At 59.6% G+C, this 14,288-nt stretch overlaps 2 protein-coding genes across 2 annotated transcripts in view; one reads left to right on the top strand and one right to left on the bottom strand.

The window, feature by feature from the left end:
* Positions 1-14,288, top strand: part of TEX28 (testis expressed 28) — a gene marked incomplete at both ends in the record, with an annotated part of 60,426 nt that overhangs the window by 36,269 nt on the left and 9,869 nt on the right.
* On the bottom strand, positions 7,918-9,129 carry LOC309839447 (paraneoplastic antigen Ma6F-like; the record flags this gene model as incomplete). The annotated part of the gene is made up of 1 exon (XM_082681195.1): positions 7,918-9,129. The coding sequence occupies one exon, from the start codon at positions 9,127-9,129 to the stop codon at positions 7,918-7,920; it is 1,212 nt and encodes a 403-aa protein (XP_082537321.1).

Here is a 14,288-nt window from a genome sequence, read left to right as displayed (position 1 = left end):
CAGGGATTCCTAGTGCCCGTTCGTGCAGTGAACTGACTGATGGGGGACAGTGCTAGCCCAGGGACGGCCGTGGCAGGCAGCGCAGCAGCGGCCGGGACACGCCAAGAGCGCCCCAGGGACATTCAGGGAGACACTTTTCAGGGGGGCAGCAGCGCCCTCCCCAGTAGACTCTGGACGAGCACACACCACCCCGGCACACAGCCAGTCCTGACCAGGGCGGCGCAGGGCACACGGGAGCTGCTGCCCATCAGCGGGAAGCTCTGACGTTCTCTACGTGCGCTGAGCCTGCCCCCTGAGGGGCTGGTGTGAGTTGTCTCAGCCGTGGCCCTGTTTCCCGAGAAGCCCCCATTCCCCAGCCCCAGCTAACGTCTGCTCTGAGCTCCAGCCTCTTTGGCAAAGGGCTGACCTCCTGCCTGGCTCTCGCCTACCCTCCTCTGTGGCAAATATCGCCGGCTGCTGCTTTAGGGGCCTTTGTGAGCAAGTGCGGGGCCCGGGCCTGTGCCTGTCCGTGGTCCCTGAGCTGGGGCTGGGCACAGGGATAGGGCTGGGTTGGTGGCGGGATGCAGGGTGTGAAGCCAAGTGACATTCACAAGACAGCAGCAGGGTGTAAAGCCACGTGTGAGCAAGCATCCAGGAGGAGGGGCATCCGCAGGGCCCTGAAGGGCACAGACACTCACGCCCCGTGGGGATGCGGAGAGTCCTCCAGCCCGGCGGTCCCCGTGCTTTGCATGCAGGCTTGCCGCCTGCCTGACAGCCAGTGTGCCCGGGGAAGTGAGCCTGCAGGAGAACGTGGGGCCACCACGCCGCTGGGACAGAAGGGAGCAGAGTGGGCAGTGGAAGGAGAGAGCAGGGCCCAAGCCTGAGCATAGGAGCCGCCTTCAGAGGGCCGTGCCTCGGACCCCCACGTCCGGGACCCTTCTCCATCCTCACGCCCTCAGTCCTAGACCCTCACCCTCCTCCCTGGCCCTCGTGTCCCTTTCACGAGAGATGGTGACCTGATGGGGCTGGGGAGGCCACGTGGGCAGAATCCAGTGTCAGGCTCTCATGGGCACTAATGCCTGGCTTCCCTGTGTTTTCTCCATTATGTGGCCTGAGGCGTCAGGTAGTAGGACCCCGTGGAGGACAGCTGAATCCCCCTTGACTGTTGGGGAGACAGGTCAGGCCAGTGCGGGGATGGGTCTTTGCACGCATATGATGCTTAGCTTGAATAAGAGTCCTTCTAGTGACAAGCTGATCAAATCATGGAGACTCCCTACGCCTCGATTTCTCCATCTGTAAAATGGGCCTCCTAACAGTACAAGGCAAAAGCATTGGTGTGGGTTTCCCCATGATGTGACCTGCTTGTAAAAAGCCTGTGCAAATGAAGCGGTCGGTGGCTGTAGCTCTTGTTACTGAGTGTGTAAGAAGGATGCGCCCTCCCCCATGTTGTGAGGATTCCCGACCAGTGCACGTCTTGGGATCCCCGCGTACGTGGATTAGCGCAGTTTTTCTTTTCTCGTGAACATTTGTTGTCAGAATGCTTGGGCTCGCCTTCCTCGTCTTCTCGCTTGTCCCCGTTCAAGATGAGGCGGTTGATCTGAGGTGTCGCCTCCATTGGAACACGGGTGTTTGCAGCTTTAGGTCCCAAGTGCCTCTTTGGCCGCGTGCCATAAGTCCTGGGGCCTTTGGTATGTGTTTTCTTCATTTCAAAGTATTTTCTAGTTTCCCTTGTGATGTCTTGTACGTTCCCTGGGCTATTGTTATGGACTGAACTGCGTCCCCCCAAAATTTGCATGTTGAAGCCCCAATCCCCTAGAACCTCAGAATGTCACTGTGACTGGAGTTAGTGGTTCTTAGGTTGAAATGAGGCCATTAGGATGAGGTCTAATCCAAGATGGCTGGTGCCCTTGAGGGAAGAGCGGATCAGCACACGCAAGGAGAGAAGGCAGGGGCTGGGGGTGCGTGCACAGAGGGTGACCACGTGAGGGGCGGTAAGAGCACGGCCACCTGCAACCAAGGAGACCGGCCGCAGTACAAGCCACCCCTGCTGGACCCTCCCTCTCGGCCTCCTGGTCGGAACCACCGTGAGAATCTGTGTCTGCTGTTTCAGCCCCTCATCCTGTGCTGTGGGATTTGGCATCGTCCCAGACTAATGCGGTTATTTGGGGACGCACGGCTCAATTTCCCTCTCTTTGCAGATTTCCCACATTTCCTTCTGTTATTGAGGTCTAATTTCACTCTATTTTGGCCAGAGGACATACTTTGTATGATTTCAGCCCTTTTGTTTGTATCCCAAGTTTACTGAGGGATGCTGTGTGGCCTGACGCTTGGAGTACCCTGGAGAACGTTCTAGGTACGCTTGACGAGCACGTGTCTACTCTGTTCTTGGGGCTAATAGTCTACACATGTCATGAGACCTAGTCTTTGTACAGTGCTGTTCAAATCTGTGATTCCCTTACTGCGGTGCTGTCTGGTCGCTGTACCCATAATGAAAGCAGGCTATGTTAGTCTGCTTAGAGCTGCCATAGCAAAGTCCCACAGAGGAGGTGGCTAAAACTACAGAAATGTACTGGGTCCCAGTCCTGGTGGCTAGAAGTCCAACCTCAACTTGCTGGAAAGTGCAGTTTCAGGTGAGGGAAGGCGTCTCTTCCTGGCTCGCAGACAGCTGGTTTTCTCTTGGTCCCTCACTTGGCTGCTTCTCTGAACAGGTTGTGGGGGAGAAGGGAGGCAGGGAGAGAGAGTGGGGGGGGGGAGAGAAATGGAGGGAGAGAGAGGGAGGGAAGTTGGGAGGGTGGAAGAGAGGCTGAGGGAGGGAGGGAGATCTTCGGTGTCTCTTCCTCTTTGCCAAAGGACACCGCTCTTGTCGGACTAGGGTCCCACCCTTGTGACCTCATTTAACCTTACTGACTTCCCCAAGGGTGCTATCTCCAAATACATGCACCTTGGGATTAGCACTGCAACAGGTGGACTTAATGGTTGGGGTGGGAGCTGGGGGATCCATTTGAATCCATCACAGGGGGGCCCGAAGTCTCCCACTTCTACTGTAGACCGGTTTCTTCCGTCCCTTCTGTCCATTTTTGCATCGTTCATTTGGGGCACTGCTGTTGGGCTGCTCAAGAGACCCCCCTGACGTGCACTAGCTGTTGCATTGTGACAGACGGGAGCGGCAGATGGGACCACCCCTCACCCGGGCAGACCCGGGGCTCCTCTGGCTGCTGGTGCTTGGATCATTCCTGGTACCTTGGGTCTACTTCCCCTCCTCCCCCAACCCACCTATTTTTTCTTTTCTGTGTTTCTGGCCACCCCACAAGGCTTGGGGGATCTTAGATCCCCGACCAGGGATTGAACCCGGGCCACCGCAGTGAAAGCATAGAGTCCTAACCCCTGGAACTCCAGGCAATTCCCGCTCCCCGCCCCCTCCTTAGCAGTGTTTGGGAGGGGATGTCGCCCTATCACTGTGACAGCCACAGAGTCCTGGCCAGGTCCCCCGGCCCATCCCCCACACGTGGAGGCAGCAACTGTGAGCTGGGGGTGCGCCCTGGCCTTCAGTGCTCTGTACACATCACTGGGCGCTGACCACAAGGACTCGCGGTATAAGCGCGACACCCCAGCGCCCAGAGGGTGGTGGAGCATGGCGCCCTTGAAGTGTTTAGCTCGAAAGGCAAGGAAAAGAGAACCAGGAAAATGTCTCCAGACGCAGGACCCGCAGTGAAAAGCAAACCTCAATCCTGCTGTCCAGACACCAGAGAGCACCCCCAAACTGAACACCCGCAGGCCCCTGCCAGGGACCGTCACCTCCACACCTGTGCGTCTCAGGACAGTAAGGGCTCTTTTCAGGCCTCTGACCAGGGGAGGCCTGAGCTCTTCTCATCTGTCAAATCGAGACCCTGCTGGACACGATGCCCCCGCAACTGTGAAGCCGCGGGTGCCAGGGCCTTCCTTGTGCTTGTCCAGCCCTTGAAGGGTCTTTCTAGTGGGTGGACACAGGGCGTCTGAGGGGCTTCACTAGCTAGCTGCTAGGTGCCCGCACTGTGCCGGGGGTGGGCTGTCACCTGTCATCGTTTCCTGCTGAGGGGACTCAACTGCTCAGCCACGCCCAGGACGGAGGCGCCAAACATGTGTTGGGTGGAACATCACTCTCATGTCCCCGTGCTCTTTACTGCCCTGCAAGGTTCTGGCCGCGTTACCACCTCCGTGTGTCTGCAGGGTCTGCCTGGTCAGGGTCCTCTGTGGGCCTGCCTGGAGGGGCCGGGTATTCCAGGAAAGAGCGGGAGCCCACGCAGCGATGGCAGAAGTGGCTCAGTGGCCGACGGATCAAGGTCAGGGAGGCGGCAGGCCTGGCGGCCACCTCAGGCATCCAGGATGCGCAAGAGGCAGCAGCGCGGCCCCCGGGAGCTGCGCGGGGGGCAGGCTGAGGAGTTGGGAGGGCACGGCCGCCAGGCCCGGCACGGGCCAGGGAGGACTCATCTGGGCGGGAGGCCAGGCGCAGCAGAGCCAGGGGACCTCGGCTGGCTGGGCCACCTCTGCCAGGACAGGGACTAGAGGGACCAGAACCTGCGCGTTGGGATCCGGCGTGGGGGGCTCGGCTGCTGTCCGAGGAGGGGCCGGAGCGACAGAGTCAGTCCTGGCCAGGGCGGAGGCATGGTCGAGTTGCGGGTAGCTCGGGGTCCCCTGGATGTGCTCAGGATACGGTGGGAGGCCGTCCTGCGGCTCCGCGGCGCTGGGCGCCGGGAGGTGCCCCGGGGCTGCCGGCTCGCCGTCCACCTGCCCGGATGCTGGTTTAGTGTGCACTCTCGGCTTCATCCTCACCAGGAGGTGCGGGCAGTCTCTCTGAAACAGGGGACTGTGGTAGAAGTGTAACTGAGGTCGCGGTTGAGAGAGAAAAGGAAACCCCGAGTCACAAAAGAGTTGCTCGCAAGCAGCAGCCGCCTGGCTGGGCCCCTGGGCGCCCTCCCCCAGCCGACCCAGGGCCTCTTTGGAGAAAGCGGGACCCGGTCCCAGCAGGACGCTGTGCCCCAGCTTTGACATCCCCGAGACTCGCTCTCTCACCATCACCTTTCGCCCTTGGAAAATGACTGAAAATGGCCCCTTAGGACGAGTACAAGGCCCACGAAAGGGGACTTGGCGTTTGCAGGTACGAGACTGCAACAAGGTTCGGTAGCTTTCTAAGGAAGTGTCCGAATCGCCCCCTGGCCAGCACCTCCAGGGGCCAGACCGGGGACGCTGACTGCTTCCCAGGAAAGGACCTGCGCCCTCACTCAAGTGATGCTCTGGAGCTATGGGAGTCAAGGGGGCACACAGACCTCCCCCCTCCCCCCGGCGGGCCACTGTCCCCGAGCAGGAGGACGGGAAGGGCCAGCGTTGCAGCAGTGTCCTCTTGTCCCCCGCTGTGACTGCGTGTCAGGCACGAGCGGCACTGCCCACGTGTCAGGAGTACAGGATGACGCCTTGCCCGCGTGTGCTGTGAAATGATCACCACAGGGGGTCCAGTTCACACGCATCACCTCACACAGACACAGCAAAGGGAAAAGGAGGAGGGAGAGAAGTGACGTCCTTGTGCTGAGAACGCTTCGGGTCCCCCCATAACAACGTCCCAACACAGCGCGCGGCACTGCCAGCTCCGGCCGTCACGCCGGTGCCCAAGTACCACCTTTAAAGGAAGCTCTCCCGACACGCCTGCCGCCGTCCCAGGCGGCCCGGGGTTGGCACCCGCCCCCCACCCCCGGGCCCAGCGGCTCAGCCCCTGGAGAGGGCTCCTCCCCCGCCGTCCCCCGCCCTCCTTACCTCGCTCAGGACGTGGGCGGGCCGCTCCTTCGTGGACAGGTTGGTCATGCAGAGGGACGTGTGCATGTCCTGGTACACTTTGCTGAATCCATAGCGGTTAAGCTGGCGGATGAAGCTCTCCACACGTTCTGTCTTGAACACCTTGTCTAGGCCGTCCCTGTCCAAAACCTCCTTTTGAAACAGCGGCCTGTTGACGCCTATGCAAGTCCCGTCTTCATTCCACCCAATGGATGCAAAGCGACTGCTGTGGACGATCGTCCACAGCTTCCTGGGAAAGCGGTGGAAGAGCAGGCTGCCTTCCCACACGGCCTCGCAGGCGGTGCGAGGCCTTTTCAACAAAGGCTCTTCCGTCAAATCCTGGAAAGCGGCTTCTCCAGGCAGCAGCCCGAGGTCGGGGTGCCCCGCGGGCACGGGCTGGTCCAGGGCGAGGGACTGGGGGGTGCAGCTCCCTGAGCCGAGGGCCGGAGCCGCTGTGTCGGGAGGAAGAGGCGCCTCGCCGAAGCCGGGCGCCCTGCCCGCGGCGGGGCCCTTCTCGTCCGCAGCCATGCGGAGCGCGGCGTGCCCCTCCGCCCCGTAAACGGGACAGTGCAGCGCGGCCGGCAGCACCCTGGGCTCACACTCCCGCTCAGCCCCTCACAGAAGTGCTCCGGTTGCTCGGGGGTGACAGCACAGCCCAGCCAGGAAGTGACATCCTAAAGGGCAGGCCCGTCAGCATGTCAGCCTCCTGCTTCACGCCCGTCATCGCAGGGGGCACGAAGACACTCGTGCACGGGTGCAGAGCCACAGGCCGAGCGCTCGTGCAAACCGGCCACGGCCTTCTGGTCCCGGAGCCTCCGGGCCAGGCAGACGTGCACGGACCCACGTGTGACCCACGAGGTCAGAAGTCCTCCTGTGTGTCCCCTGGCCTTCCGGGCCGTGCACAGCACCCATGATTTCAAGCACGAGCATCGCCCGAGACGCGGCCCACGGTCAAGGGCGCTAAAACTTTACAATTCACCCATGAACTGGAAGAAAAACCCTCACGATGTCTGGGTCTGCAAAGTGCCTACCTTACCCTCCCCCCGGAGAGGTGTCCCATGGGTGCTGAGCAGGAATCGGACTCTGGACCCCCGCCCTCACCCGCAGCAGCCCTTTCCCTCCATTGCCCACAGCAGAGGCCAGACTCAGATGAAACGTTCAGGGAAATTTATTAAACAGAAACATTGACTGAAACCATTGAACAGAGGGCATAACAACACACAGAGGAACTTCTAACGGCCACCGGAGCTCACGGGTCCCGGCCCCACCCAGGGTCCTCAAAAAGGTGCCTCCGCTACACCCCACCCGGCGGCCCTCCATCTCCCCACAGTCTCCCTTCCTGAGGGCCCCGCGGGTGGCCTCTCGCCAGGAAGATGGGCGCCAGCCATGCCCGCTCCCCCCAGGGCAGACCCTCCATTTCTGGCCCACATGCCCGGGGCCTGGCCCTGCCCTATGGCGGGCACAGGACAGTCCCACAGCAGGGCGCACACCACCGAGCCGGGGACGTGGAGTCCCGAGGAACAACGGGGTGGCCCAGCAGAACACAAGCCCTGGGGGGCCTCCCGCAGACCTCCTGCAGCCCCGGTCAAGGTCTTCCTTCCGAAGGTCGCAGGTGGGCTCCCAGGTCCTGGGGTGGGCGCTGGCTGTGACCTCGTCCATCCCGTCCTTCCCGCCGGCTCCTGGGACTGGGCTCGGGGTCTCCACGCCGCGCAGGGGTTGGGGGAACTGCTCAGAGGAGAACACATGCACATTTCCACAACAACAGGCAGCGCTGGGCCTGAATCTATGCCCAGAAAGCACACGTTGAGCTCACGACACTGGCCCACAGAGACCAGAGCCTTGGCTGGCACGTGGCGCACCTCAGGGCTCTGCGGGGGACGATGGCTAGGGTGTGTGTGTTGGGGGGAGGGGAGCGGGGGCTGGGGGTTTCCTTGACACCTGGGTCCTTCTGGGGCCTACAGGGACACATTTGGGCTTGCCAGTACAGGGAGCAACCTGCCCCAGGGGATGATGAATAGGGGACCCTCTCAGGAGGGAGGCCCAGGCACCTGGAGTGGCCCCTAATATGGGGCCAGTAGGCTGCCAGGCCTGGCCTCCCCCTGCCTCCAAGCGTGGGGGCCCTGGGGCCTGCTGAGCCTAGTGGCCCGAGGTGGACCCCGGGGGGCTCATCTCTGCAGCCCCGTCCTCATTTCCCGGCTCTTCTGGGATGGGCTTGAGCCCCTCCTCGGGGGTCTCCTCGGCCTCCTGGCCTCCTGCCTCGGCGAGGCCCTCTGGCTCCCAGCCAGGACCTCCTGGGGCCACCGGGGAAGCACTGCCCATCCGGCCAGGCATGGGGACCCCGGGGGCATCTGAGGGTCCTGCCTGACCTAGGCCCGCAGGGGCGGCAGCACTTCCATCTTCCTGAGTGGCCGCGGACGCCTTGCTGGTCTCCCCAGGGCCAGGGGCTGCCCTGGCGGCACCATGGTCTTCAGGGGCTGCCCTGGCGGCACCATGGTCTTCAGGGGCCGCCTCGCCAGCCTTGGCAGTGCCGGCAACTGCCGCACTGGCCTCCTCACGTGCCGGGTGGTCCTCGGCGCTCCCTTCCTTGGAACGGGCGGCCTGGGCGGTGGTATCTTCACCATGTGCAGTGGTGCCTGCGGTGATGGCCTCATGGGCCGGGGCGGCCTGGGCGGCTGCTGCCAGGACTGCAACGTCCACACGGGCCTCTTCCTGCCCTGGGAAGTGCTCCCTGCTAGCCGGGTCGGCGTCCCAGGCCTCTGTCTTCTGGATGAGCCGCAGCATCCCCGCAAAGCCGGGAGGCCTCCTCATCAGCCGCCTCCGCCTCAGCGTGTCCCGGAGCGTGTCGTTCAGCCGGGCCCGCGTCAGCACCTGCCGGGCGCGCGCCTGGTCCGCCATGGCCGGGTGGATGGCCCCCTTCTCCAGGGCCGACTGCAGCAGGCCTTCCAGGCGCATCACGTACGCAGAGAGAGTCTCCTGGGGCCGCTGGGCACAGGTCACGAACTTCAGCCGAGCACTCCCCCGGGGGTCCTTGTTCCCAAACACCTGCACCAGCGCGGCCAGGCAGTCCTGGGCAGCCAGCTCGGGATCTTCCGCCAGGAGGCCGCGCAGGAGGTCCAGCGCGGGGCCGCGCAAGCTCTCCACCAGCCTCCTCCTCCTCTCCCTCTCAGACACGTGGCGCCACAGGTGCAGCGTGTGGCTGGCCTGCTCCAGCCAGCTCTCAGAGGACCCTTCCCCGTGGCCCGGCTCTTCCATCCCAGAGAAGGTTCCCAGCTCCTGGTAGCCCATGCTGTCCAGCACGGGCTGTGAGGCCTGCCTCCACTGCTGGGTCCCGGGCCCTGCCTCACCCATGGCGCCTGCCGCTGTCACAACTGCTTCCTCAGGCGCAGCCATTGCCCCGCCCGTGGGTTCTGCCATACTCAGAAGTCCTGCCACACTCAGAAGTCCTGCCACGCCTGCAACATTTCTGTAACCTGCAGCTCCTTCCTCATCTGCCTCAGCTCCTGCTTCACCTTCAGCTCCTGCTTGACCCTCAGCTCCTGCTTGACCCTCAGCTCCTTCCGCACCTGCAGCTCCTTCCGCACCTAAGGCTTCCTCCTCACCTGTGTCTCCCTCCATACCTGCGACTCCCGCCTCCCCTGCAGCTTCCTCCTCCCCTGCAGTTCCTGAGTGACCTGCAGTTCCTGCCTCACCTTCAGCCCCCTCCTCACCTGCAGCTCCCTCCTCACCTGCAGCTCCCTTCTCACCTGCACCTCCCTCCTCACCTTCAGCTCCCTCCTCACCTGAAGCTCCCTCCTCACCTTCAGCTCCCTCCTCACCTGCAGCTCCCTTCTCACCTGCACCTCCCTCCTCACCTTCAGCTCCCTTCTCACCTGCAGCTCCCTTCTCACCTTCAGCTCCCTCCTCACCTTCAGCTCCCTCCTCACCTGCAGCTCCCTTCTCACCTGCACCTCCCTCCTCACCTTCAGCTCCCTTCTCACCTGCAGCTCCCTTCTCACCTTCAGCTCCCTCCTCACCTTCAGCTCCCTCCTCACCTGCAGCTCCCTTCTCACCTGCACCTTCTTCCTCACCTTCAGCTCCCTCCTCACCTGCACCTCCCTTCTCACCTTCAGCTCCCTCCTCACCTGCAGCTCCCTTCTCACCTTCAGCTCCCTCCTCACCTAAGGCTTCCTCCTCACCTGTGTCTCCCTCCATACCTGCGACTCCCGCCTCCCCTGCAGCTTCCTCCTCCCCTGCAGCTTCCTCCTCCCCTGCAGTTCCTGCCTCACCCGCCCTGCCAACCACTGCTTGTCCCTGGGGCTGCGCAGGGAAATTGGGTCTATCCTGTGAATCAGCATCAGGGGCCTGGGGCAGGCAGACCACAGTCCAGGGCCCTCCCTTGCCTGGTATTTGGCGGGGGAGCAAGCTTCGATTTAAACACTCAGCAAACTCGACCAGGGCAACACTCGACCCCAGCTCCTTTCTGTAGACCTTGCCCAGCACTCGGTATCTGCCCAGGGAATGCAGGGCAGCCTGGACAGCCTCCTGGAATTCCTGGTCTTTGCAGTCATCTGGGATTCCCAGGATGAGCAGAGATCGCTGAGCGTTCACGCCCATCGACCTGCACCAGTCCCGCAATACCGCCAGAGCCATTGCCATCTTCGAGTACCTGAGGGTGGGGGGAAGCGATCAAACAGGAGTGCACAGGCTGTTGAAGTGTGGGAACCGGCCTGTGGGTGCAAAGAGGAGAGAATCATGTTTGTGCCACACAGCCCACCCTAGTGCCCCTCACAGCAGCAGCCTGGAGCACCTCCCTGCCCTGTTTGGTTTGTTTGACTTTAGGACACTTTTTTTATAAATTACATTTATTTACAAGATAGAAGGCTAGGGACTTCCCTGGTGGCGCAGTGGTTAAGAATCCACCTGCCAGTGCAGGGGACACAGGTTCGATCCCTGGTCCGGGAAGATCCCACAAGCCGCGGAGCAACTAACCCCATGCTCTGCAACCACTGACCCAGCGCTCTAGAGCCCACGAGCCACAACTACTGAGTCCACGTGACACAACTACTGAAGCCCACATGCCTGGAGCCCGTGCTCTGCAACAAGAGAAGCCACCGTAATGAGAGGCCGGCGCACCGCAACGAAGAGTAACCCCCGCTCGCTGCACCTAGAGAAAGCCCGCGCGCAGCAACAAAGACCCAACGCAGCCACAAGTAAAAATACAATTTAAAAAAAATAACAAAAGAGCACTTGTTGCGTACGACTCAAGAAACAATAATAAAATAAAATAAAATAATTTTTTTAAAAAAGACAGATAGAAGGCTCGTCACCTTTTCTACATTCTGGCCTCAGTTTTAGGAAGCTGCCTTTTTCCCAAGGAATTTTTCAAGTCTTCCAATTTGTTAGCATAAACATTTCCATAATGTCCCATAATATTCCCCTATATCCTCTTTGTTAATGTACATCTGATCCGTAACGTTGGCCCTCTTTCATTCCTCATATTGGGGATCAGCGTTCTTTCTATGTTTCCGTGATTCATCGTTCTAGGACTTGCTCGGTTTCCTTGCTCTTTTGAAAGAAGCACGTGGCTTTGTTCACCGTGTCCATAATTTGCTTTCTATCACTGATTTCCTCTCTTAGCTCTCTTATTACTTCATTTTATGTTTCCTTTGCTCTTCTTCTTCTAGCATCTCTAAATGGACTGTTAGCTCACTGATTTTATGTCCTGACTCTTTTCTAACAGAAGCATTTAGAGGAATACAGTTTCCTCCTGTCGCTTTTTGCTGCCTCCCACTAATTTTGGTAAGTTGTGCTTTTTTAGTATTCACTTGGAAATATTTTCTAAGTCCCTCTGTGATTTTTCTCTTTGATCCATGGGCTTCCCAATATTTGAAGATATATTATCATTAGTACCATCAAATAAAATTCCCCCGTGATGAGAAAACTTATCATGTAAACTTGCAATACTGCTAAATTTATGGAGACTGTTTTACAACTCTGGTATGGCGTGTCCGGGTGAATGTGCAAAGCACCCTCGTAAAGAATCTGTGTACTCTGTGTGGAGGCCAGGGCCTTGCCCAGCCCACCCACCTCTGCAATTCCTGTGCCACCCGGACAGAGGCGACCTGAAGCTCTCGATGCCTCATGCAGTGGGCCAGAGCCCCTCCCTGGACCCCCACAAATCCATCTGCCATGGCCAACAGCCTCCACCAGATCACAGCAGCCCCAGCGCCTCCCCCTCTCAGCTTCACTTACGCCCCCCCGTGGCCAGGTGGCTCCTCCCCGACCCCTCGCACTACATCCCCTCCATACACCCTCCCCCCCCCACCAGCTGGTGGCGCTCCGCTCTGGGCCCTGGAAGCCGGGCGCCCCACCATGCGTAGAGGTCAGACTGCCTCTCTCACCTCCCCACACCGGGGAGTCCTCCCCCGAGCACACTCAGCGCCAGGGGCTCTCGCTTCTCGTACCCCAGACGCAGAGCCCACCCGTCTTGCCCCCGCCCACCCGGGAGCCGGAGCCCCCTAACTGCCACGAGCGTCCTCCCCCCCACCCCACGCCCCGCCCCGGCGGGAGCTCCCCTAACGCCTACCGCACCCGCGCCCGGGAGTCCTCCCCATCGACCCCCGCCTCAGCCTTCCTCCCGCCACACGCAGCAGCCGCTAGCCCTCCCCTCCCGTCTCGGCCCCGGGGGTGGGGCCCGCCCTTCCCGTCCTCCCCGTCCTCCCCACCCCCGCAGCCAGTCGTCCTCTCCTCTGGCCCCCAAGGCCGGCCCCACCCGACCAGCAGGAAGCCCTCCGCTCAGGCCCCCCCCACGCTTAGCCATTAGCCCCACCCTCTGCACCCCGACTCCAGAACGCCCCCCACCAGCCACCCCGGAAGCCAGCGGTCCTCCCCTCTGACCCGCTCACTGGGGGACCCTTCTTCCCTCAGCCCCCCTTCAGCCCGCTACCCTCCGCCGCCGCTCCCCCACTCCCAACCGAGCAGCCCGTAGCCCTCCCCCGACCTCCACTCCTTCCCCGGGCCCCCGGTACCTGCGGAGTCCAGCCCCCGGCAAAGCCCCCGCCTGTCTCCTGACTCGCTCTGTCTCTGTGGATGGCTCCGGAGTCCCGCTCACGAGGGGCTGAAGAGCTCGTCTCAGCAGAGCAGCCAGGAACTGTGCCGCCGACTGTCCCAGGCACTCTGTGCGAACGCCACGTGGGCTTCCGGGTGCTCCCGGAAGCCCCAGGAAGATGAGGGAGAAAGTTCTAGACGTCTCTTTACCGAGAAACTGGTTGGATCAGAAGAGCACGTGAGGAGGCGCTCTGCTACGGAAGCAGCAGTAGCCATGCGCACTGAGGGCCTGAGGTCCCAAGGCTTGGCGCCTCCGGAAGCAAAAGACACGCCCATTGGCCTTCCACCAATAGGAAGGCCTCCTGCGAGGCTGCGGAGTTGGGGGAGCGAACTTGGCGATGCAGAGCCCGTTGTGGCAAGTACGTCCATTTGTCTTTACAGGTGGTTTTCTACTGTGATTGATAATGTCATAAACCTATTGTTATTTCTTTGGTTTGTTTTAATTTTTGAATTTTATTTTATGTATTTTTTTATACAGCAGGTTCTTATGAGTTACCCATTTTATACATATTAGCGTACATATGTCAATCCCAATCTCCCAATTCATCACACCACCACACCCCTGCCCCCAACACTTTCCCACGTCCGTTTCCATACGTTTGTTCTCTACATCTGTGTCTCTATTTCTGCCCTGCAAACCAGTTCATCTGTTCCATTTTTCTAAGTTCCACATATATGCATTAATATACGATATTTGTTTTTCTCTTTCTGACTTCCTTCACTCTGTGTGACGGTTTCTAGATCCACCCACGTCTCTACAAATGACCCAATTTCGGTCCTTTTTATGGCTGAGTTATATTTCATTGTGTATATGTACCACGTCTTCTTTATCCATTTGTCTGTCAATGGACACTTAGGTTTTTTCCATGTCCTGGCCCTTGTAAATAGTGCTGCAATGAACACTGGGGTATGTGTGTCTTTTTGAATTATGGTCTTTTCAGGGTATATGCCCAGTCGTGGGATTGCTGGGTTGTGTGCTAGCTCTATTTTTAGTTTTTTAAGGAAACCTCATACTGTTCTCCATACTGGTTGTATCAATTTACATTCCCACCAACAGTGCAAGAGGGTTCCCTTTTCTCCACACCCTCTCCAGCATTTATTGTTTCTAGATTTTTTGATGATGGCCATTCTGACTGGTGTGAGGTGATACCTCATTCCAGTTTTGTTTTGCAATTCTCTAATGATTAATGACGTTGAGCATTCTTTCAAGTGTTTGCTGGCAATCTGTATATCTTCTTTGGAGAAATGTCTATTTAGGTCTTCTGCCTATTTTTGGATTGGGGTGTTTTTTTTTTTAATATTGAGCTGCATGGGCTGTTTATATATTTTGGAGATAAATCATATGTCCGTTGATTCATTTGCAAATATTTTCTCCCATTCTGAGGGTTGTCTTTTTGTCTTGTTTGTAGTTTCCTTTGCTT

Source organism: Grampus griseus, assembly GCF_964374135.1.
Source record: "Grampus griseus genome assembly, chromosome: X".
Lineage (NCBI taxonomy): Eukaryota > Metazoa > Chordata > Mammalia > Artiodactyla > Delphinidae > Grampus > Grampus griseus.
The sequence above is the reverse complement of the archived record's forward strand: the minus strand, read 5'-3'. Positions and strand labels throughout refer to the sequence as shown.